Source organism: Eschrichtius robustus, chromosome 10, assembly GCF_028021215.1.
Source record: "Eschrichtius robustus isolate mEscRob2 chromosome 10, mEscRob2.pri, whole genome shotgun sequence".
In the NCBI taxonomy this organism is placed as follows: Eukaryota; Metazoa; Chordata; class Mammalia; order Artiodactyla; family Eschrichtiidae; genus Eschrichtius; species Eschrichtius robustus.
In genome coordinates, this window is record NC_090833.1 from 27463308 (window position 1) to 27490256 (window position 26949).

The 26949-nt window shown below is 37.4% G+C and overlaps 1 protein-coding gene across 6 annotated transcripts in view; it reads right to left on the reverse strand.

Annotated features, from left to right (window-relative positions):
* The window catches only part of FKTN (fukutin), an 85820-nt gene that overhangs the window by 6881 nt on the left and 51990 nt on the right, over positions 1-26949 (reverse strand). For 2 of the 6 annotated variants that reach the window (XM_068552021.1, XM_068552022.1), the window contains 2 exons: positions 26780-26907; positions 10789-12156 (listed from right to left, as the gene is read on the reverse strand). In XM_068552021.1, the coding sequence (XP_068408122.1) occupies positions 11943-12156; positions 26780-26907 (342 nt within the window). In that variant the 3' untranslated portion in view covers positions 10789-11942. Of the gene's footprint in view, positions 1-2571; positions 2682-6703; positions 12157-26779; positions 26908-26949 lie in introns of those variants that run through there. The other 4 variants (XM_068552024.1, XM_068552025.1, XM_068552023.1 and 1 more) reach the window with 4 other exon arrangements.

Below are 26949 nucleotides of genomic sequence, written 5' to 3' on the forward strand. Positions count from 1 at the left end.
CTAGTTGTTTGGCATAGGGTGTCCTGCACTGTAGCTTGCTGGTCGTTGAGTGGATCTGGGTCTTGGCGTTGAGATGGAGATCTCTGGGAGATTTTCGCCATTTGATATTACGTGGAGCTGGGAGGTCTCTTGTGGACCAGTGTCCTGAACTTGACTCTCCCACCTCAGAGGCACAGCCCTGACGACTGGCTTTTGGGAGGTCTGAGGCCTTCTGCCAGCGTTCAGTAGGTGTTCTGTAGGAGTTGTTCCACATGTAGATGTATCTGATGTATTTGTGGGGAGGAAGGTGATCTCCACCTCTTACTCCTCCGCCATCTTGAAGCCGTACCCAAGTGTTATGTTTTAATCCTACCTCCTGTCTCCCCAAAGGACAGGCCTTGTACCTGTGCCCTTGAGGCCACTCTCACTTCTCATCACCAGTCCTCAGGACAGGGCCCTCTCACCAGGAATACTCTGAAATACAGAAAGGCTCTAATCTTACAGAAAAATTACTTGGGATTATCAGGAAAATACAAGTTCAGAGGATTAATGCCAAAGGTTGAAATAAAAGCAAGTAAAGATAATAATATTAATAGCTATCATTTATTTAACTTCTACTCTGTACTAAGCAGTATACCAGAGTTCCTATAATTCTTATAATAACTCTTACAGGCAGGTATTAACTTTAGCCCCATTAGTTGAAAAAAAAATTGGAACTCAGAAGTTAAATAACCAGCCTGAGATCACAAACCTAGGAAGTGACAGCCCTGGATTTGAGTCTAGATCTCTACAACTCCAAAGCTCTTGTTGGTCCCATCAAATCCTCTGGATCTGCATCGTCCAGTATGCTAGCTACTAGCTATATGATGCTACTTAATTTAATTAAAATCAAAGTAAACAGTGGAGAAAAGACAGCCTCTTCAATAAGTGGTGCTGGGAAAACTGGACAGCTACATGTAAAAGAATGAAATTAGAACACTCCCTAACATCATACACAAAAATAAACTCAAAATGTATTAAAGACCTAAATGTAAGGCCAGACACTGTAAAACTGTTAGAGGAAAACATAGGCAGAACACCCCATGACATAAATCACAGCAAGATCCTTTTTGACCCACCTCCTACAGAAATGGAAATAAAACCAAAAGTAAACACATGGGACCTAATGAACCTGAAAAGCTTTTGCACAGCAAAGGAAACCATAAACAAGATGAAAAGACAGCCCTCAGAATGGGAGAAAATATTTGCAAACAAAGCAACTGACAAAGGATTAATCTCCAAAATATACAAGCAGCTCATGCAGCTCAATATCAAAAAAACAAACAACCCAATCCAAAAATGGGCAGAAGATCTAAATAGACATTTCTCCAAAGAAGACATACAGCTTGCCAACAAACACATGAAAGGATGCTCAACATCACCAATCATTAGAGAAATGCAAATCAAAAACACAGCAAGGTATCACCTCACACTGGTCAGAATGGCCATTATCAAAAACTTTACAAACAGTAAATGCTGGAGAGGGTGTGGAGAAAAGGGACCCCTCCTGCACTGTTGGTGGGAATGTAAATTGATACAGCCACTATGGAGAACAGTACGGAGGTTCCTTAAAAAACGAAAAATAAAACTACCATAGGACCCAGCAATCCCACTACTGGGCATATACCCTGAGAAAACCATAATTCAAAAAGAGTCATGTACCAAAATGTTCATTGCAGCTCTATTTACAATAGCCAGGACATGGAAGCAACCTAAGTGTCCATCGACGGATGAATGGATAAAGAAGATGTGGCACATATATACAATGGAATATTAGTCAGCCAGAAAAAGGAACGAGTTATTTGTAGTGAGATGGATGGACCTAGAGACTGTCATACAGAGTGAAGTAAGTCAGAAAGAGAAAAACAAATACCGTATGCTAACACATATATATGGAATCTAGAAAAAAAAAAAGAACAGAAAATGGTCAGAAGAACCTAGGGGCAAGACGGGAATAAAGATGCAGACCTACTAGAGAATGGACTTGAGGATACAGGGAGGGGGAAGGGTAAGCTGGGCCAAAGTGAGAGAGTGGCATGGACATATATACACTACCAAACGTAAAATAGATGGCTAGTGGGAAGCAGCCACATAGCACAGGGAGATCAGCTCGGTGCTTTGTGACCACCTAGAGGGGTGGGATAGGGAGGGTGCGAGGGAGGGAGATGCAAGAGGGAAGAGATATGGGGACATATGTATATGTATAACTGATTCACTTTGTTATAAAGCAGAAACTGACACACCACTGTAAAGCAATTATACTCTAATAAAGATGTTAAAAAAAAATCAAAGTAAACATTCAGTTCCTCATTTGCACTTGCCACATTTCAAGTGCTCAAGATCACATGTGGCTCGTGGCTACTGTCTTGGACAGTGCAGGTAGAGTCATTTCTAGTATCAGAGAATGCTCTATTTGACAGCACTGTTGTAGATATTCTCTGGTCTTCCACTAGGATACAGGCGAAACCTGGCTCCTAGCAAATTGTGACCACATGACATGAGGAGAGGACAGCTTCTTAAAATGCTTAAAAGCATTTTGCTTTGTGAGCTCACCCTTCGGTTTTTCTAAGCAGGATCTGGCTGGATTAAACAGTTGCACAGTTTAGGCTCCAAAACAAACTCATACACACTCCAACTATGAGACGATCGTTCTTCTAAGACACCTGAAAGACATTTGTTGGTAATACATTTTCAGAAAATTCGTCACCCAGCCACCTTTCCTGCAATATTCTCTAGAAAATATTCTCCAAAGTACTGAGACTAACTAGAAAAAAAAAAAGAATTTAAATTTAAAAAACTGGTGATAAATATGAAATTAATTAAAGTTAGAGACCTAAGAACAATGACACCAGCTGCTAAAGGGCTTTTGCTGATAAATCTTCTTGGGGAAAAGTCAACTATAAAGGACACAAAAGAATAATGAGAAAATAAATTTTAAAGAGGGTTATTAAATTTACAGAGTAAATCAATAAAAATTGGAGCAGAAAAAGAGAAAAACAGAACAAAAGGCTAAAAATCTGTCTTCCAAAAACTGAGACAAGATTATTCCTTTTAATTTTATTATGGAGAGTGTTACATGTTATGAACGTTTATAAAATGTTTAAGGACACTCTAGTAAAATCATAGTCAAACAATGGTGCAAAGAACACATTCAAAAAGAAACCATAAGAGAGACAACTACAGTATTTGGTGTTTTCACTATGTAAAATTTTAGCCATCCTAACAGCTGTGCAGTGATATCTCGTTGTGGTTGTAATTTGCATTTTCCTGATGGTTAACAATGTTGAACATTTTTTTTAAGTTTATTAGTTATCAGTACTGTAGTCCTCTATCTTTACTTCTCTATCATTAATGACAACTTTAACTCCTTCCAGAAAATGTTTTTACACTTACCACCTTTACTTAGCAGTTTATATATAGTTTTGATATTTGTTACAGGGGGACTAGTAAGGGAAACTTTATTAAAGAGTAACTGGGAAAATACCAATTCAGATTAGAAATAAAAGGAGGAGGGAATTCCCTGGCGGTCCAGTGGTTAGACTCTGTGCTTTCACTGCTGGGGCTCAGGTTCAATCCCTGGTTGGGGAATTAGGATCCCACAAGCCGCATGGCGTGGCCAAAAAAAAAAAAGAAAAAGAAATAAAAGGAGTAGTAATTTTCAGTAAAGGTGGACATTTTCACAAAATTTCTAGAAAATGATATATTAAGGAAGAGGAATATGCTGAAATTCAGCAGATTTTGTGTTTTTGTGTCCAAAGAAAACAAATAAGAGCCCAAAACACAAAGTATGATGTGGCAGAGCTGACACCAGCTGAACACCTGTAAGCTCATACCAGTGACAACACAGAAAATGGTTTCTAACTATTATCTGAGCAAGATCTGGTTTATTAATATTTACTTCAGGAAGATCACATGATGTGTTCATGGGAGAAATTATGACAAAGAAAAATTGTAACTTCTTCCCCTTCCCCGTTTTATTGAGATATATCTGACATATAACATTGTATAAGTTTAAGGTGTACAACAATGATTTGATATATGTACATATTGTGAAATGATTACCACCATAAGTCAACATCCATTACCTCACAGTTAGAAATTTTTGTTTTCTTGTGATGAGAACTTTTAAGATCTACTCTTTTAGCAGCTTTCAAACATACAATATAGTATTGCTAAATACAGTTATCATGCTGTACATTACATCCCCAGAACTTACTTATATCTGGCGGTTTGTATCTTTTGACCACCTTCAACTAATTACCCCAGCCCCTACTCCCTGCTTCTGGCAACCACCAATCTGTTCTCTGAGTTTGTTTATTAGATTCTACGTATGCAATCATACAGCATGTCTTTTTCTATCTGACTTTTTTTTCCTTAACATAATGCCCTCAAGGTCCACCTGTGTTGTCACAAATGGCAGGACTTCCTCTTTCTTGTGGCTGAATAATATTCCATTCTATATATATACCACATCTTCTTATCCATTCATCTGTTGATAGACACTTAGGTTATTTCCATACCTTGGCTATTGGAAATAAAGCTGCAGTGAACAGGGGGTGCAGATATTCCTTCAGGATAGTAATATCATTTCCTTCGAATATATACCCAGAAGTGGAATTGCTGGATCGTATTGTTCTATTTTTAATTTTTTGAGGAAACTCCATACTGTTTTCCAGAGTGGCTGCACCAGTTTACAGTCCCACCAACAGTATACAAGGTTTTCCTTTCTCCACATCCTCACATGCCCTTGTTAGCTCTTGTCTTCTTTGATAATAGCCATTCTAACGGGTGTAAGGTGATATCTCACTGTGGTTTTGATCTCCATTTTCCTGATGATTAGTGATGTTGAGCAATTTTTCATGTATCTGTTAGCCATTAGAATTTCTTCTTTAGAAAAATGTTTCAGTTCCTTTGCCCACTTTAAAAATTGGATGTTTTTTTGCTATTGAGTTGTATGAGTTCCTTATATATTTTGGATATTAACCCCTTATTATACATACGATTTGCAAATATTTATTTCCAACTCATAGGCTGCCTTTCATTTTGTTGTTTTCTGCTGAGAAGCTTTTTGGTTTGATGTAGTCCTACTTGTTTATTTTTGTTTTTGTTGAGTATGCTTTTGGTGTCATATCACTGACAAGACCAATGTCAAGGAACTTTTTCCCTATGTGTTCTTCTAGGAGTTCATGGTTTCAGGTCTCATATCTAGGTTTTCAATCCATGTTGAGTTAATTTTGACTGGTGTGATATAGGGATCTAGTTTCATTCTTTTGTACGTGATTATCCAAATTTTCCCAGCCCCACTTATTGAAGGGACTATATTTTCTCTATTGAGTATTCTTGGCTCCCCTGTCAAATATTAGTTGATTGTATATGCATGGGTTTATTTCTGGGCTCTCAATTCTATGCCATTGGTCTATGTGTCTTTTTAAATGCCAGTACCATACTGTTTTGATTACTGCAGCATTGTATATGGTAATAATATAGCTTGAAATCAGGAAGTGTGATGCTTCCAGCTTTTTTCTTCTTTCTCAGGATTGCTTTGGCTATTGCTTTTGGCTATTTGGCTAACGATGCTGAACATCTTTTTAATGTGCTTATTTGCCATCTGTATAGCCTCTCCAGTGAAATGTCTGTTCATATCTCTTGCTCATTTTCTAATCGGAGTTTTAAAAAACTGTTGAGTGTTCAGTTTCTTTAATACATTCTAGACACTAGTCTTCTTTCAGATATGTAGTTTGTAAATATTTCCTACTAGTCTGTAGCTTGACTTTTCATCCTCTTCTTGTAAGCTTTTGCAAAGCAGCAGTTTTCAATTTTGATGAAGTACAATTTATCAATTTCTCCTTTTATTGATTGTGCTTTTGGTGTGAAGTCTAAGAAAGAACTCTTTGTCTAGCCCGAGATCATGAAAATTTTCTCCTCTTTTTCCCCTTAGAGTTTCATAGTTTTATATTTTACATTTAAGTACATGATACATTTTGAGTTCATTTTTATATAAAGTATGAGGTGTTTTTTGGGGGGGTTTTTTTGCCTATGGCTGTCCAATTGCTCTCATACCAATTGTTCAAAAGGCTATCCTTCCTCCATTGAATTGCTTTTGCACTTTCGTCAAAAATCAGTTGAGCATATTTGTATGCCAATTTCTAAGTTCTTTTTTTCTGTTCCATTGATCTGTGTGTCTATGCCTCTACCAATACCATTCTGCCTTGGTTACTGCATTAGTTTGCTAGGGCTACCTAACAAAGTATGACAGACCAGATGGCTTAAAACAAATTTCTTTTCTCACAGTTCTGGAGGCTAGAAGTCCAAGATCAAGGTGTTGGCAGGATTGGTTTCTTCTGAGGGCCTCTTTCCTTGGCTTGTAGATGGCCATCTTCTCCCCAAATCTTCACCTGATCGTCCCTCTGTGCTTGTCTGTATCTTAAACTCTTCTTATAAGGATACCAATCATATTGGATTAGGGTCCACCCATACAACATATCTCACCTTAATTTAGAAGTACTGTACTTGTGGCAAGATTACTATCTTACTAGATTGCTTATGAATGTTAGTGGCTATTATTTCTACTGCAAGCTTCAAAAATAAACACAAAATATCTCAAGTGATTAGAAAAATTTTATTCATCGTCCCAAACTGGATTATATATTACAAATTCTGATCAAAATAATAATATTAAAGGCATTTTCAGTAGTACCACAAACTATCTGTACCTGAAGATAAAGTCAAATAGTAAACTGGTAAGCATACACTGAAATTTACTCATGTTTAAAATATCACTTTGTTTAGAAAATTCACAAACACGTTTTTCTGGTTATGATGTGGGATACATAAATAGCTACATATGATTTTCATTTAACAAACACATGAACTATATTCCCCATGCTCTGAATGAGTCATCATAAGTCTGCATACTCTTGTAATTTTCTTAATGGTACATGAGACAGTAGTTTATTGTTTTATAGAACAAAATACAGCACTTCTAATTCTCCTCATACTGCCTTTCAACCCCACTGTGAGAGCTATGCATAAGAACACAGCAGCTTGGGTGGCTCATGGGTTCCGACATAATCTCTGCATTGGTTGGGTTGGGGGATGGCAAGGAAGGCATTCTAAGATATAAGTTCTGAGAATATAGAAACAGATGTCTCTTAGAAAAATGTATACTTGTCTACTTTAGCACAGGTACCGTACAAAAAGCATCACTATTGAATTGGTCTATTTGACTTATAAACTATAATTAGGATTTCAGTCTGATGTGGAGCAGCTTAAAATAGTATCACATACCCTGCTGATTCTTGCCTAGCTGAGACAGAAACACAAATTTGGGGGAAGAAGGTAGAAAAGAGTATTTTCAATTCCCCTTTATTAATACTGACATAAGAATTCATCGGCACAGATAATTAAGTGACACAAAGTATTCCAAATTCTTTCCCTCTCCAAATCATGGCTTATATCTGATTTTGGTTGGCAGAGATTTACTAACAAGAAGGTGAGGGTTCACCTCCATGAAAAGCTAGAATACTGAAACAGAAGTCCAGGGCAGACCAGGCACCAAATCTAGGGAGGTGCAGAGAGTGACCTGCTTGGGACCCGGGAACTAGGTAGCATATGGGGATAGCACAAGGAGACCCTAGAGGACAACAGCTTCACCAATAAAATGAAAATATTTGTTCTATTTAGAGAAGGAGGTAACTTGGTCATGTCTCTGAATTCATCAACAATACAATTTGTCCTTTAATGCCTTGTTATAATGAAACGATTTTTTTTCCCTAAGCAAATTCAGTCATGCAACCTTCTGAGTAAGGTTTATGTCCTACCACAGTTTCTTTAATCCCATTTGAAGAATAATTAGAAAAAGGATTTGGAAACAAGAAATGGAACATTTCTTGAGTATTACCTAATTCTAGGCCTGATACTAAGCACTTTATATTTCACTTAATCCTAACTAAAAACCCTTAGAAGTATTCTTCATTTTGCCAATTCAGTCATGTGGAAATTGAGGCTAAGAGGTCCCCACCATAAATCCCACACAATGAAGCTGGGATTCAAACTCAGGCCTAATTCAAAACTTTGTGCCCTGTTATGCTAACATGGCACTTTCCCTAAGTGGCATGTTAGAGGTGACTTAGCCCGGGTCTTAGTGACAGAGGAAGAGGAGGAGGAAAGAGAAGTAGCTGCTGGGGCATTTCTTCAGAGAAATCCTTTTGAATGGTCAAGAACTAGAGTTTTTCCCATGCTTTAAAGTTGTTACAAATGATGGCTATGTGTTAGAAGGTGGGACTGTGGCACTCTCTCTGACCGTGTTTTGAGGGGAAGTTTCCCCTGGGGATTTATAATACTAAGAATGAGAGAACTGTTCATTTTTCAGAAGGTGAAACTAGGTGGAGACTTAGAAACATTTGCAGCCTTAGGCTTGTGACATTGGGTGAGGGTTTATTGGAGTGTGGGAATTCATTCCAAGTGTGTTTCCCAGATGCAGCTCTGGTCCCCAATCTACCCCTGCTTTCCTGTGTAACACCTTGCTGTCCTATGTGCCATTTGAAGCTTTATAGCCTGTAAGGCTAGAAACAATGGTTTAGGGTCACCAAAAAAAAAAAAAAAGAGAAATGAGCATAATCTATTCTCAATTTCTTGGATCCTCCATAAGAGAGTATCAATAAAGAGGAAGAGGAGGGAATCTTCAGAGATGGGCACTTAGTAGATTGGTGCTAATGGTTTCCTGGGGAAGTAGAGAGGTAAGCAGAAATGGGACACATCTTGAGCCTAAGGGAATCAGGTACTCCTGGATATTAAAAATATAATGACCAAAGGCTGATGCCTCCAAATATGAACTATTTCACCTTTTGGAGATAAGGCATGTTTTAGATAAAGGTATGAAGACAGTGTAAGCATTTTGGACAAAACACTCCTCCTCTGTCACCTCACACTCTAAATTTGAGCAGAAAGATATTAAGTGGGTGATGGCAAAAACATCCTGAAAACTTCTCTGTCAAGCATGTCAAGCAGGGCTAAAGATGTTGTGCTGTGATCAATGAAACAGGCATGTGCTGGGAGTCATGGCACCCTTAGAGCCTCAACTCTTTCTTGCTCAAATCACTCCTTTCTGTGCTTATTTATTTAGCTATACAATAAAAGGGTTAGATTGAGTGTTGCAGTGAGGGCCCCTCTGGCTTTTAAGACTCAAGAGCAAGATGATTTTCACTTGAGTGTTAAGTTGTTTGGAGGGGAATGGTGGCACACATTCTGCCATCTAGTGGTCATATTTCAGGGTTTGCCCCACTGCCCAGCTTCTCAGGGATGCTCAATTTGGAGAACTGAGGTTTTATTCCAGGATCCAGATGTCAGCAGCTGCAGCAGAGGAGAGAAGGACAAGTGCTCCCTGCTTAGAGAAGGACTGAGTGGTCACCTGGTTGTCAAGTGAGAGGTTGTCAATCTTGATGCTTAGGACCTCTCTGGGGACATCCATGGGTGCTAAACAAGTTAATATAAGAGGTTTTCTCCTGGTAAGCCAGGCAAACTGTACCTGGAAGTGGACAGATTAGGAGAATTATTATTGGAACACTCAGGTGAGGAAAGAAAAGTGATCTGATGAGGTGTTGATGGTAGAGCCAAGGTCTCTGGACACTCAGCAGAGTGCAACAGTTAAGAAGTATAGGATGAAGTGTAGCTGAATCTGTAACAGAGCAAGCCTGGCTTTCAGAGTTTGGGAAGGGCTTTCATTCTCCCAAGTTAGGGTAGGACCCGAGATCTGAACTCTGTGAAACCAGAAGGCAGTCAAAAAAGGTATTCTAGCAGCCAGTGGTCTACCGAGGGATGTATATGGAACCTCTGTCCATGCGGCCAAGACAGCTTAGATGTTTGAATGCTTCAAGACCTTGGACTCTGGGGACAGATAAAAAGAAATAACCTAAACAGGGGGTGGGTAAGACACCCCCTGGCAAACAGTGGGAGTCCCAATTTGAAATGGGCAGAAATGTGTAGTGTATGCACTTTTAGACACTAAGTACGAGCAAATGGTCCTCAATAAACAGGGTGGATTTTGCCTGGGAACACTATTATTACCTGTTACATTTTTTCAACCATTAAAAAAAAAATTAGGTTCAGCTATTTAGAATTTGGGTATGATTTCCATGGGCTGATTTTCTAGCAAAAAGAAAGCTGGTTACAATGGCCTGTCATTTGGGGACAAGTTTACTGGTAATCTATAAAGGTTACCTGAAAACCTAAATTATGTTAGGTTTTTATAAGAAGACCCAGTGACTATGCACTGAAAACTCATCCTAAGAGAGGAAGGTCATTGGTTATCACTTATCAAAAAAAAGTTTTTGTTGTTTTTAAAATTTGGAGTGGGGTGGTTGTAGGTTGTAGGTTTCCCCAACTTCGTTTTAGGGAAACTATCAGCCCGTTCTCTCAGACCTTCTGGTTTCCATTTCTGACATTCCTATTATTCTCTAGTTTTCGCGAAAATCTGCCAATCTGGTCCAGAAAGTAGTCCTAAGCAACCTAGATAAAATGTAAGACTTAGCTTCCTATCCTGGACAAAGAAAAAGATAGCAATGCTCTGTGCCTAATATCCCTTTACCTGTCACTTACAATACATAATTAAAGTGACTCGTGATGGGGAGACACCGCCATCCCAGTCCACTCAGGGACATATCTTGAGGGGAAAAAGGAAACTGGAGGGTTTCAGAGTTGGTGGTACTTGACAAAGCAGGGATGTCTGAGTTCTTGCCCCATTGATATTCAATAGATAGGACAACTAGGAACCAATACAAACTTTACAAATACTATGATCTGGGGTGGAGAACAGCTCTCAGGTTTGCCACTTATCTGTATTTCGGAGTCCTGATGTAGTGCTGGAAGAGGAGAGTGAACAGGCAGGTTTACATACCATGGAAACTGGTTTATAGGTTATAAGTGAAAGATATGGAACTGTGATTGATGAATGAATACACTGAGGAGTACATTTAGAAAAAGTAGAGGTATTTCTATTAATATTTTAGGGTTAACATTAAAATTGGAGTACAAGGATTATAAATTCAGAAAATATTAAATGACCATGAATTGCTCATACTTTACCTATTGACTGAGAATGAAATAAGGAAAATATGTTTTATGAAATCACCACCCTTTCGATATCATGCCTGGTAGCATGGTCTCACTTGAATGATTTGTCAAACAAGTACCATCAGGTCAGTGAAAATATTCTCACAATGGCTGGAAATTTAAGCATCACACAAGCATAAGCTTTCTTTTCACTTCAAATATGAAAATAGAAGGTGTATGGAAATTTACGTATCTTTGACAAGGCTAGAAATAAGCTGTCATTCTCTTATATAATGCTCTGTGCTCTAAGCCAATTCCGCATCAGGTTGCTTGTAACAGGAATCTGCTAGCATCTTTTCTTGATGTCACCTGAAGTCTGATCACTTGAATATTAACTCAGCCTCCACACCTTAAAAGTAGCCCTAACATACAAGCTTACACAGGTTATTCTCTTTTACTAATATATCCTTCCTTAGCTGCACCTGGTAAGCCATCTTCCAAAATGTTATTTAACATTTTGAAAGCACTTACAGAACATATCATATTCTATATAAGCTCTTCAAAGGGTGAGGGTGTTTCCATCAAAGGAAAATTAGGGTGCTTACCAAAGGGAGGGGGAAAAGAGGCAGGCATCTGTCTCACTCATCTCTGCTTCTCCACTGTAACCTAGCATTGTACCTGGTACATGGAGACTTTAATAAATGTAAAATGAGAGAATTAAATCAGTTGGCTCAGGAGTTAGGACTCTCTCTGTATCTTCAAACTTGTCATTTTTCTTTGGCTCCTACTTATGTTTGACAAGTAGACACGTATCTTTTTAAACAGTCATCTCCCTTTTGTGCAGGAGGGGAATTCTACCATTTCAACCTACTGTGTCAGTACAACTGGATAACCTCATCCCACTCAGAAACGGGCCAGACTCCATTGGGCTGCACATTGTGGGGAGAGCGCTTCCAGTCCCATGTCCTCACAGGAACCTTCCAGGTCTTACCATAGTTGGCTTCGATGTACTCGATGGTTTCACAGGGCACGCGAACCTTCATGTCTACAAACTCGGTCCAGCACAGTGTAAACTTGGGAAACAGGTATCTGTGGCAAAACAGGCAACGTGGAGAGGCGTTAGGCTCCAACAGCAGAAGTGTTAGCTAAAGAACCCACAACTAGTGTACTCTTGGCTAAAGGACAGTCCTCTTCCACTAAATAGCTTTGGGGATAGACACAGGGGACATTTTGCTGTTTCTGACTGTCCAGTATCTCTTTCTTCTTCTAATGGCAATAGCACCCCAATTTATCTCCCCTATTCCCAGTCCATATGGTTCAGGAGGGGCTGACCCCACCCCTAGGCCCCAGAGATGGGTAAAAAAGACTCAGGCCTAACCAGAAAATTATAGTGATTGGGTCAGGGATGGAAATTTACACAAATTAGGCAAATGAAAATCAGCCTTAGAATTTCTTTTGGAACTATCAGGGGAAGTAGTGTTCTTTTGCTGAGGTTTCTAAGCTGTAGGATGGAAACTGAGCATTGCTAGTGGCCATCTTTGCTGTTAGCAGGGAGAGCCGGTCTGAGAATGAAGTCAAAGCAAAAAGTTGCCAAAAGATGGAGGAAAATGATAGAGGTCAGAAAACCCTGGGGAAGTGCTTGGATTTGGCTGTGGCTATTCCTTAAATACCAATAAATATATAAATATTCTTTTTGACTACATTTCTAATACTTGGAATTCGTAATACATGGAGGGAGGCACATATAGCAGTGAGAGAGGAAATAAAACCCTCCTAGTCAGCCAGAGAACCTGAATCAATCCTGGCAATATATGACATTCTCCAACAATAGCATCATAAATGCTTGTGTGTTTGTGAGAGGACATGTTATTTCCTGTTTCCTGGGTTTCACTGTGGTCCCAGATGGCTTTTGATGACCTTAGACAGCTGAAGGAGACATTCCCAGGATCAGTCAGGATATTTCTCAAACTCCTTTCCTAACTCGCACAGTAGTGAGAATTTCACACCACAATACGTGAACATGGTAAGACCCACTATATGTTGGCTTTCTGAGCAAAGCTTCACACCCACCCCCTCCTCAGATGCAGGAATAGAGATCTAATGCTTGGATGTACTGTACTTCAACAATACTTCTCTTAAAGGAAACAGTTATACAAACCACCTTCTTCCTGCTCTGCCTTTTATTTTATCACCTCCCCTTTTTAATTTCTGTTCTCAGCCTCAAACTTACTTCTTTCTTGCTTATTTTTAATAGGTTACACATCATTAAATCTCCATCAAATCCAAACTGCTACTAAAAGAACCTAACTAAAGAAAACCAAAATAAGCATCACATGTGTAAGGTGAATCTTCTTTTCCTTCACAGCACGGATTTTCTGGGGAAACAGAGCAAGCACAACTCCAAGATGCTCTCCCAGGCTTCTCCCTTGCTTCCATCCCTCACGTGAACCCACCTTTTTTTTTTTTTTGGCCTTTCTTTTTTTCATCTCAAATGTAGAAGAATATCTCTAAGCTAGCCCATTAGTTATACTGAATTTAACTCAACTTACAGCAGAATTATTTCAATTAGTAAGTTTCAGAAATTATACTAAAAAACCCATGTTTCTTAAAGGTACTTTGGATCAGTAAATGAAATTCTATATATTACAAAGGAAAGTTAAAACTAGCAGGTTCGTTAGATTTAAGTTTATATTTTAGTTCTATATTCTGTGTTGTTGCTTTCTGAGAAATGTTCCTTCTCTTCACAACATGGCAAGAACCTTCAGTAATGAGATTTAAAGTGGCAATAGCAGAGATTAAAGAAATTTAAAATATCAGAGGATTAAAGAAACAAGGAACAGAGAAAAAACCAGGTGTCAAAGTGTAATCAGATTATAGAAATGGGATCTAACTGGGAGGTTCTCCAAGGAAAGGTCAGTTCTCAGATATTTTGCTTTTGAATATTATTTTACCACCAGATGAACATACAGCCACAGATGAAAATGAGAGGCTGAACATTTCTAAAGAAAGCAACAAGTCCCTTCTACACAGACCAATAGGTGCTGGCAGTTAATAGACAATACCAGCTGGCTTCTGGGAAAAGAAGGCCGCAGCAAATCTCAAAGCTGAGGAAGAAATAGGATACAGCACAGCTCCACCATCTGCTGGTCCCAATTTTACTCCGCATGCTCATATTCATGGACTTGCTTATTTTGTCATGAGACATATCCATCCATCATCAGCCTACACCCTCCCCAATCAAGATGCTGGTCAGCAGAATGTCCACCTGTCCCATCCTATCAAGTTGACACACTGAAGCTGAAATGAGGCAGAAATCATGGTCTATCTAGTAACATAGGCCGGGAAACTTCCCTCTTAAATATAATCCTCTACAGTCTCATCAAAGAGATGAAAGAAAGAAAAACCATAAGTCCAGGATGATACAATGGATGAGAATACTACAAATTTTATAAAAGCTTTTATAAAATGAAATGTTCAAAGCTTTCATTGAACAATGAAAGGTTTATCAACAAAAACAAAACATTTAAAATATATAAGCAATCTTAAAATTACTCAAAGACAATCTAACTCAAATGTTAATGTTTGCCCTAAATAAAAACATCCCTAAACCATCTTTGTGGTTTTCTTTTCACCAAATAATTTTCAAGCCTTTCAGCAAAAAGAAAATTCCAGCTTCCTAGGAGAAGAGGGAAGATAAACAATAAAATGTGAAAACTGATGGTAAAATGGGATTGTGGAGAGGAAAAGGGGGGGTGAGTGACTCAGAACAGCACATGCCATGTACCCTGTCCAGGTTACCAGTAAATAATGACTAAGACTATAATTAGAGTCAATGTTCCCTTAGCTTTTAAAGCCCACATTAAGTTCTCCTAAGCAGTTTGTACTTTAAAGCTCTGAGATAGGATCCAAAATGTGAACAGATTTAAATTCAGACTAAACAACCCCAAATCAGAATATAAATTCAAGGGATCTTATCACACACACACAAAATCCTTCCATTCATTTTCTAGTTCATACCACTTTTACTTCTTTTTATTTTTACAAAAAGCAGTAGTTAGAATTAAGAGTTAGTTGGAGAAGACCATTTTTTCCCTCACAGACATCCTTAAAATCTGTAAAACTACTTTTTGGTGGTTGGATAAAGTAATTTCATCAGTTTAACTGTACCACCTAAAAACATAATTGCTAAATGAAAAACTGTTTTTACTGTTAATTAGTTAGCTAGGCTAAGTGAGAGAGACATCATCAATGACAACTGAATCTGACCTTTTTAAACATAAGTTTGCATTAAACTCTAGAGTTGGAACAGCAGAGCTTTTTTAAACAAGAATTTCCTGCAAAACAACACAATAGTTTATTCTCATTACCAATTTTGTCTCTTCTTCTAACTCTTAATTTCTTTTTCTTGTGTTATTCCAGTGCAATAGCCCTCCAGCATACTGCTTAATTAAAGCAGGGACAGCATGCATTCTTATGTTTTTTTCTGATTTTAACAGAAAGGCTTCTAAAGTTTTACCATTAAATACGATTGCTCACTCTAGGTTTTTGGTATATTCCCTTTATTAGGTTAAAGAAATTTCAGATCCCCTTTACTCCAAGTTTACTAAAAGGCCTTTTGTTGTTGTTAATTATGAAATGTATCAAACGTTTTTAATGTCACCTATTGAAACAATCACGTACTTTTTTCTCCCTTTAATCTTTTAAGTGTTGAGAATTACACTAATACACACACACTACAAAATTCTATTCATTTGTGTTTCATTCAGGATATTTTCATCTGTGTCCACTAAGACAGTAATTTCCCTTAAAATTTATTTTTTGGTACTGTCCGAGTCCAGTTTTGCTATCAGTCATAAAATGAATTGCTTAAAGCAGTTTTCTTTTTTTTTTCCCCAAAATAAGCTACATAATATAGGGAATAATCTATCCTGTGAAGGCATGGTAAAACTTTCCTGTAAACTTTCTAGGTCTTTTGGTAGGGAAAAAAAGGGGAAAGGAGGATTTTTGATTAGTAATTCAATTTCTTTAATGAGTATAAGTTATTTAGAACTTCTTGAGTTAAAATTTTGTCATTTTCACATTTTATCTGATACCGCATTTTAGACTGCTGTCTTAGTTGTCCATAGCATTTTCTTTTGAGTCAGTGTAACACAGTTGTTTTGGATCAATCTGGCTAGATGTCTACTTAGTTTACTACTTTTATAATTTGTTGTCTTAAGAACTAGCATTTGGATTTGTTCATCTTTGAGAGTTTTTCTTTCTTTTTTTTCTTTTTTTGGCAGAGCCACATGTCTTGCAGGATCTAAGTTCTCCCACTCGGGATCGAACCCAGGCCCTCGGCAGCAAAAGCACGGAGTCCTAACCACTGGACTGCCAGGGAATTCCCATGATACTGTTTGTTTTTTATTTCATTAATTTCTTCTCTTGGTTTCCTTCCTTCACTTTCCTTAGACTGACTGTGCTGTTCTTTTAATCTCTTCAGTTGGTAGCTTAATTTTTTCAAACCTATTCTTTCACACTTGTTTTTTTTTTTTCTCCTAGTCTCAGACCTTCCCAAGGGACATGGGATGGAGTGACTAAATGCACTCAGCTTGTGCCCCACCGATGAGCTTCCCTCCGCCCTACTTTTTAGAGGATGGGGTGGGGGGTGGGGGTGAGTCTGAATTGGGTTATGAGGCCCCCATACGGGGTACCTCACAACAGCTATCGAAATACTTATTGTTTTTAAGGCTACAAGTTTACCTCTATCCTCTTAACTGCACCCTATTTGAATCCTAAAACTTTTGTAATTTCCACTATGATCTCCTTTTTAATTCATTAGTTATTAAAGAGGGCATTTTAAAGTTTCCACACTTTTTAAAGATGTCTTTTAATTGTTGATTTCTAATTCAATTCCATTGTGGTCCTACAATGCCATCTACTGAAATAACCAGTTCTTTTTTCCCTTTAATCTGTTAATGTGGAGAATTACACTCATACACACACACCTCATAAGGATTTTATTAATGCTTTCAAATGTATTGAGATTGCCTTCATGTTGTAGTACATGATCAACTTTTGTAAATGCTCCATTTATAGTGGATAAGAAAGTACATGCACCATTTGCTGGATGAATATTTATATATATATATATATATATATATGTCAAATAGATCAAGCCTGTTGATTTTGTCCATATCTTCAATATTTTTACTAGTTTCTTCTTTGCTTGACCCAGCAGTTTTTAAAATAAAAGTATACCAAAATACCCCACCAAAATTGTGGACATGTCAAATATTCATCAGAATTTCATCAGTTTTCGATTTATATATTTCAAGACTATATTGTTAGAGTCATAAAGGTCATGAATATTATTTCTTCTTGGTGAACTATTCCTTTGTAAAATTATGTAGTGGGCCTTTTAATCCTTTAACATTCTCCCCTACCACAACCCAATAAAATTCTATTTTGTCTGATAGTAAAATGACAGTAGAATTTTCTTTGGCTAATAATATTGGGGTATATTTTTTCCATTCCTGTAATTTTCAACCTTCCCATGTGATTTTGCTTCAGGTGTGCCTCTTCCAAGTATTTTATAGTTAAATGTTGTTTTCTATCTCATTTGATACTGTTTATCTTTTTGTAGGTTAGCTTAATCTGTGAATATTTATTGTAATAAATTATGTATTTGGACGTATTTTGAACTCTAGAGCCAGACTGTCTGGCTCAAATCCTGGCTTCACCAATTACTGTCGTGTGTGACCTTGGTCAATGTTTTTGCGCCTTAACCTCATTTATAAAATGAGCGTACTAGCAGTACCTCAGAGAGTTGTTAGCATAGAATGAAAAATATTATAAATGTAAAGTGCTCAGAATAGTATCTAACACACATAGTAAGTGCTATAACAATGCTGACTAGTTTTATGATTATTTTTACATGTTTTCAGTTTACCATACTTTTTCTTTGCCCTACCTTTCCTACTTTCATTTAGAATGATAAAGGTTTGTAAATTATCTTTTGTTCTGCTTGTTTAGAAGGTTTAAATAATATTTCTATCCAGTAGTAATTACTGTTTGTAATATTTACTGTTTATTTTTCAGCAAACATATTTCACTACAACATTTTCTAATAAAGACTAAATGTATACAGAATCTCTATCCTCTTCCTAAACATGGGACTTAGTATACTCTATTCCTTGAACACTTAACAAATCGCCTCCTCCTTAACTTATTTTTTTTTTTTTCAGGTAAAGCTATTTTAATTTTTTATTTACTTATTTATGGCTGTGTTGGGTCTTCGTTTCTGTGCGAGGGCTTTCTCTAGTTGCGGCAAGCGGGGGCCACCCTTCACCGCGGTGCGCGGGCCTCTCACTATCGCGGCCTCTCTTGTCGCGGAGCACAGGCTCCAGACGCGCAGGCTCAGTAACTGTGGCTCACGGGCCCAGCTGCTCCGCGGCATGTGGGATCTTCCCAGACCAGGGCGCGAACCCGTGTCCCCTGCATTGGCAGGCGGATTCTCAACCACTGCGCCACCAGGGAAGCCCCTTAACTTATTTTTGACACGTCTTTTTTTTACTTTACACAGGTAATGGCTAACAAATTTACTGACATATTTTATCCATTTGTGTGTCCACCATTTTTTCACATATATCGTATCTTCCTTCTGTGTTCTTTAATACAGTTTTAAGTGTGGATCTGTGAGACATAAACTTTCTTAGTCTTTGTACATATGCAAATGCCTTTATCTTGACCTCCCTCTTGAGTACTAGTTTTAAGTGTATGTAACATTCTTAGTTGACATTTATTTCTCCTCAGCTTTTGGAAGACGTTACTCCATTATCTTCTGTCCTCTACTGTAGCCGAGGTATACTTGCTATTCCTTTATGAGCAATCTATTTTCTCTGGTAGCCTATAAATTTTTTTTGGTTTTGGTATTACTGTTTCCTTAAGAAGTATCTAGATGTAGATTTATTATTTATCCTGCCTGCCTGTCTTTAATTTGGAAATTCTCTTTATATACTCCTTCTTCATCATTTACTTCATTCTCTTTTAGCTCAGTTATGTCTTTTAGACATATTCATCAGTGATTTGTGTTTGGAGCAAAGGGAATATGGCAAGGTGAGGAATTATTGTGCCACATTAATTATATGTCATCAGCATCAATTTTGCCCATAGTTTTCTAAGCATTTCTAAGAAATCAACTCTTTGTTTTCTTTTGTTTTTGATTTTTTTTTTTTTTTTTTTTGGCCATGCCACGTGGCTTGCAGGGTCTTAGTTGCCAGACCAGAGATTGAACCTGGGCCCCCTGCAGTGGAAGCGTGGAGTCCTAACCACTGGATCTTCCCTAAAAACCAACTCTTGAAAACCAAAGTTACAGCATGCTGACTAGTATTTTTTTAACTATCTCTTCCACTAAACCTCTCACAATCCTACCACGGATTATACAGAAGCAAAAGGGGTAATAGAGGAATGGCTAACATACTTTGCAGAGACTGGACAGAAATATAGTCTCTCTGAGGTCTTTGTAGATCCCATACGCCAATCCTGTCCCAAACTTCTAACATAATCAATATACGTATAGCATATACATGTTTTATAAGATAAAATTCTACCCACTGAACCTTGGTTTTCTTCTGACTTCCACTGTAAGTTGAGTGATTCCATCTATCTTACTGACAAACTCTCCTATGCAATCTCCATAGGACAGAACTAGTGAAGTAGAAGAAATTTATATCACCAATGAGTAGACAAATTAAAGCTTGTATGGATAGTTATCATTTAACACCTGAATGCACATACTTAATGACCATATCAAAAACTATTCATTTAAAGCGTGCACAAGACTTTTCTTTAAGGCCAGAGGGAAAAACCTCGAGGCATTTTTATTTCTACTGCATAACTTCCAAAAACTATATCTATAGCTCATCAACAAGTAATTAGACTCCAGCTGTGCTTGCTTTGTCTCAGACAATTTTTATAGGATTCCTTTTTGGATATAATAGATAATGAAAAAAGGAGATTAAATTACGATTTCAAATTTCATACTAAATACAAAAAGCTTCGTTTATTTTGATCTCAGATTATCTAATTTGTCCAAGCAGATGCAAACGGCTCCAAGTTTATCACTGCAATTAGGTATGCCTTGATCAAATTCATGGCTTCTGGTCCCAGATATCCTTCTGTTTCTACTTGTGATCTTGGGCTCTTTTCTCTTAGTATCAATTTTCTAAGTCACAGAATTTTTTTCTCTTTCAAACTCTTAAATCAATTTTTCAAGCTGCTATTTACACATAATGAAATGCACCCATTTTAAGTTTTGACAGGTGCATATACCTGGGTACTAAAATCAAGATACAGAACATTTCTACCACCCTGCTTCCCAAAGCTCCCTGTGCTTTTTGGCAGGCATGCAGTCAGTCCACCCTGGCCCCTGGTGATCAATGACCTTTTCACATTCTTGATTGGTTTTGCCTGCTTTACAATTACAAATAAATGCAGTTACATAGTGCCTACTCTTCCTTTTTGAATTCTTTCACGTAACATGACTTTTGGAGATTCATCCACGTTATTGCATATATTAGTAGTTGGTTCCTCTCTGTTGCTGAGTAGAATTCCACTGTTTGAACATACCATAATTTGTTTATTTGGTCACCAAAAGATGGGCATTTGGGTTGTTTCCATTTTTTGGCTACCATGAATAAAACTGCTGTGAACATTTGTGTAGAAGTCATTTAGTGAAAATTTGCTTTTATTTCTCTCAGAATACTACCATATAGAATCTCCTACAGAATTATATTCAAACAACAAAACATATCGCAGCCTTAAAAAACCAAATTTACTTCATATAAGTGAAAGGCCCGCTGTTTATTCATTCTGAGGTAATCTTCTCTTAAAAAAACAAATAAAGCTCACTATATAAAGAACTGCCACTTCTATATATTGTATAAGAATACAATTACCATATAACATGCATTCAATGTTCTTCCCTCCATGGTTTGGAGGTGTTACTAAGGAGACCTAAGACATAATCTAAATGTTGTAAAATATGAAGGTATAAACAGAGTAGGAAATATGACACCATTTTTAGAAAAGCTAATGTTTTAAATGCACTCATTTAAAGAAATTATTCAAATTTGCCTTTTAGCTTCACAGCTATAAGTACTTAAAAGACAAATGTGTTTTTTGAGAGCTAGAACTATGGACGCATAGTATCACTCTATGGAGCTGAGAGAGTCTATGAGTGGGGATTCAACAACCGACACCAGTCTTTAACTTCTTTTGAAGCAGTGACTTAAAACAACTGCGGTGACTTAACTTTATGGCTTTGATTCTCCAAAGGTGCTACGTTGGATCAAGTCATCAGTCTGGTGTCACCCTTTCATCTTAACGAAACACTGTAAACTGTGCTTAAGTGGAGCTGGTTTTAGTTTCAAGTAGGGTTCAGGTCTCACTCAGCCTGACAGATTTATCAGGACTGATTCTACATATAACTCAGACAGGACAGAAAAATCAGCAGAAGTACCCAAATACAGCATGAGAGGTAAAGGGAAAAGAAACATCTATGGGAATTCAGAGGAAGGGGAGATTATTTCCACTTAGAGGTACTGAGGAGCAACCTCAAAATGGAGGCAACTCAATGCCCTTGAATGGCAGAACTGGGACATGGGATGACGTCTAATAACCTGGCACTACTAGTGACATACTTAAAATCGCGGACTAAAATCAAGTTTCAAAAGGCTGGGGTCTAAATACACTGTGGTATCTAGGATTAGATCCTAGAGCAGAGAAAGGACATTAGAAAAACTGGTGAAGTACAGATAATATTGAGAGTTTAGTTAACTGTAATGCACCGAGGCTGGTTTCTTGGTTTTGACAAATGTACCATGGTAACAATATGTTAACATTAGGGGAAACTGGGTGACTGTATCCAGAAACTCATCTGTATTATCTTCTGTGAATCTAAAATTATCACAAAACTAGAAATGTATTTTTAAAAAATAGGGGGAAAAAAGGCAAGTAAAATAAAGCAAGCTGACGAAGATGACTGAGGAGGCCTGTACAGCTGCAAAGAGCCTTAAGGAGTCAAAGGAAATACAGGACACTGAGCAGTAAAATCTTGTACTTTTACTGTTATCAGAACATTGACCAATTACTCCTCTTTTTCTCAAATAGCACAATCAAACAATAATAATAATTCCAGTTCTGGGAATCTATTCAAAGAAACAACCCCTAATAAAGCTTTCACTTTATATATAAAGATGTTCACAGAATTTTTTAATAATAAAAAAATGGGAATAATCTAAATAGAATAATAGTTATATAAACCTATTATTAGACATTTCTCCATATTCCTCCTAAGTCTCCCTAACAAACTTCTCTATTTTTTATGCCACACTTCCTTGTCGCTGCTTCTAGATAGTTGATTTGTATCTCAACTATACATGACACCTATTTAAATCACATCCTGCTGACAGAGTACTTTAATATTTGTTTCATGGTCTAGATTATGAGATCCTTGAGAGCAGAAACTAAGTTATATTCACATCAGAATCCTTAGCACACAGCAGTTAGTAAATAAATTTTGCAGAAATGAAATGTTAAATTATACAGGAGTCACACTTGGATGAGTCTAGTCTCACAGAGGACAAATCCAAATTTTTTGAAGATCTATACACTAAGCAGAAGCTGCATATATCAGAAGGCCTAAGTAACCCACAGCTAGCCCTAGGGGTAGCAGATTTCCTATCAGAGGATACAGAGGTAGCTGTAATATTCTGACAATGTCGATAAATAGAAGGGCTACTTTCATGGAGGGAGTATTAACAATATGATAGAGATTGTGGTGACACTAACATTGTGTATGGGTAAGAATACGAGCTCTGAAGTGATATGGCCCTAGGTCTGAGGCTTAGCTCTGCCTTAATTTCCTCATCCATATCATGAGGTGACAGTAAATCTCCCTTATAAACTTGTGGTGAAGGTTAAATGAGATAATGCATATAAAAGCTTGGCATAGTGCCAAGCACATAGTAAATATTCAATAAAAGTTAATTTTTATTATTACCATTATTATTGCCTCTTAAACTTCTGGCCTCTACTTACATCAGTTGATTCAGATGTGAAGGAAAGAAATAACCCAAAGGAATCTGGGCAGCATCTGTAAGAACTGTGAAGTTCTGGAATGACAATTTCACATCTGGAGGCATAGTTAATATATTCATCACTTTTTATTATTGGCGATTGGAACTTGGAGAAGAAAAATAAATATTAAAAATCCAGACAATATTTAAGAATGGAATTTAGATTTTAGGTGAAAGTATGGGTTTAGAGTAAGAATTGGAGATGGAAGAAATATGAGACCTGGGAAGAAAATGCTTGCCCAAAGAGTAACTAATCCAGGTTACCACTGTGTTGAAAGTCCAATGTTTTGCACCAGTGCAACACATGAGTAGTAATAGTAATAGAATAATAATATGGTAATGATAGTTGCAGCCGTAGCTAATACTTACACAGTACTATGTGGCAGGTACTGTTCTAAATGCATTACTACATATATTAACTCATTTAACCTATTAACTCTTAGACGGAAGCATTTAGGCTTAAGAATCCAACAGGTCTGAAGTTAAATCTTGGCCCTACCATTAATGGCCAGAGAACCTTGGACAAGTTACTTCTCTTCTCTGGGCTTTAGTTTCCTCGTAACTAACTGGGAGTGAGAACACCTAACCCACAGGGATAATGTGAGGATGATCTGAGATTAAATAATAAATTATCTATCATAGTGCCTGATATCTAGCTGACACCTGGTAGCTACAGCTTTATCATTGCTATCAATATTGTAATTATTATTAAATCTTATGCCCAAAAACATCATTCTGAAGGCATGCAGAATAAAGTTTTGAAAGGGGAAACTTTTTTCTTCCTTCCTCATTCCTCTTCACCTTTTTAAAAAATAGTAAGCATCCTATACTATTATTAAGCTTTTTCTCAGAATAAACTACACATGAATAAAACGCAGAATATTATAAAGATAAAAAGACCCTTAGACTAGCTTTAAAGATTTTTCCCTCTAGGAACAATAGTGGTGAAAATTCTACAGTTCCTTAAAGTAAATAGTACTGAAGAGTATGAAAATGGCATATGGCTGGGGGAATCTTCCAAAGAAACTACTCCACACAACCATCCCCTTTTCTCTTCTCTGCCTTTTAAGGTTACGGTAACATGATAGAAAATCTGAGACTCACACCATCTGTCCAGGCAGTTCTATCACTGCTCATTTCTCTCGTTAAATAATCAGAACACTTTCCACTTCCCAAACACTGCTACCATAAAGAGCAGTTAAAGCAGAATGAAAGAAGACTTTTCTAGCCAGAGATGTAGTGGTTAGAAGTGCATAGTTCTTTTGAGGTCTGACATGGGATTATGTCAGTGAGAAGAAAGAAATCCTTCTAAGAAAGCCTTAGAAGAAAAATTAAGACTAACATGATTATAATACAAGCTTCAGAAGTTACTTTTCTTAGAACAAAGGTGACATTCTCATATGAGTTCTCTAAGAATAGGTGTGGCAGTTTAATATTGAGATAATTATATAGGTTTCTGATTTGTAAATTTCTTATAAGACTAAGAAGAGAAATACTACTGCTACAGAGAGTATTAATAATAGCAGCTAATAATTACTTAGCACTCAGGACATGCTTAATTCTCTTCAACACCCTTTTTGTGTATTAACTCACTTAGTTCTTAAAACCATTCTATGTAGGAATTTCTATTATTATTCCCATTTTACATTTGAGGAAACTTAGGTACAGATAATATAGCTGGTAAAACGGAGAGCTGGGATTCAAAAGCAAGCAGACTGGCTCCATGCCTTTAATTTCTATGCTACACTATCTCCCAGTTTAAAAAAAAGCCTCTAAATTATGTGTTAAATTTGGCATCATTATCATATTTGAATAAACAAACTATAGCTAAATGTCAAAAACACTTAGCTCCCTATTCACCTAGCCATAGTTGAGAGTGTCAATTACAAATTCATTAACTTACTAATTTCTGTCTTATAATCTGAGCTTACTCAGCATGAAGGTGTTTGTTGTCATAAAGCAAAATAATTTTTTATAATAAATGAGTTTTGGGACTATGCTCCAGGATCAGGGTCAATTGGGATACTTTATGACTTTGAGAAAAAGGTTTGGATTACTCTCAAACCTCCAGAACAAGTTTAACCTTACACGGAGACTCCCTGCCTTCAGACAGATTCAGTGATCCCAGTAGGGTATGTCTAAGTACCCAGGAGAAACCAGTCCAAGTTTGGAATTCTTCTTCTATGCTATGTAGAACATTCCCCAATGCGCCCAATGGCTCAAATTTATTCAATGATAGGAGCCCCAATCTCAGCTAGTTGGTGAGGGAAATTTATGCTACTGGTCATATAACAACCATAAGAATGACAACAACAACAGCAATCACATTAGCAATCATAATATTAATAATATTAAATAATAATAACAATGGTAACCACCACTTACTGATAACTTAATAAGTGCTAAGCATTCCGCTAAGTGCCTCATACTGTCAGGTGTATTAGAGAGGCAGTAGGGGGTAGTGATTAAAAGTATGAACTCTAGAGACAGGCTGCTGTCTGACCTATTCACTGTGATGTTGAACAAATGACTTAAATTCTCAGTGCCTCATAGACTATCTGTGGTGGTTATGAGGATTAGATGTGTTAATACATGAAAAATGTTCATAGTAGTGCCTGGTACACAGTAGTACTACTCATATTTAATGGATGAGGAGATTAATGTTCAGAAAAGCTAAAGGCCGTAATTAGGGTGAAGCTGAGGCTTCCCGGGTCTGCCTGATTCCAGAGCCCTTGCTCTCTGGGTTCTCTTTCGCATTCGTTCTCTCTCTCTCAGAACTGTGAACAGGCCAACTGCATCATAAAGGGCACTCAGTTACTCTAACGTCATTTTTGTCTTTCGTCATCAAGGAGTTTGACTATGGCAGTATTAAAAGAAAAAATGTTCAAAATGCCAATCTAACATATTGCAGTCCATCAATTAATTCAGAATTGAGAGACTCTCCCCCTGCAATTTTCTATCTGAATCATATGTCTTAAGATTATAAATGGCAGTGTCTTTCCTTTCTTGGTAGCACATAAAATAATGGTACTTCTTACAATGCATATCACCTTACATTTGACAATATGGTACCTGTTAAGCCCGATCAGTATCCTTTAAGGATTAGCCCTCAGTCTGTGATAAAGGCACATTCCAGAGGTTGCCCAGCATTCATGACCTCAGCTCCAGCCAAACCAAATCTCCTCACTTAAACTTCACTTGACCTTAACAATCTCCTTCTTACAGACCCTTACCCATTCTCATCAAATTATCAAGCTCCTACAGCTCTAACAGCCAATCAGTTTTTTGGCTCAGGCTCTGGGCCTGATTTTTCTGTTCCTTATTTTGGCTTTCCCTTTCTGATGACTCAAGGGCTTCCAATCACAATGACTCTATGGACTGACAAACCCAGGGGCACTTCCTCCTCAGGGACTGTCCTTATAGGTAGTCCTCACTTCTCAAGCATAACTGGGCTCTCTGGGAAAGCTGAGAAAGTATCAGCTAACAGTGAGACTTGACAGTCTTTTTTTCCCCCCATTTCCAGTTACTTCCTTATTTCTACCTTCTGCAGTTATTACTATAGCCCCTTTTGTAAGTACTTATCTGATTCATACTTAAATTTTTTTCCTGTTTTGGCCTGAGTGCCTCCATTCCACATATGGTCAGTCTCTTCATAGAAGAAAAAAATGTCAAGTTTTACATCATCTTTTCCCTGGAAGGATAGTTCCAAGCTGTCTTCTACCTAGGGAGAAGATGAAAATCTTCACAGACTGAAACAAAGGAA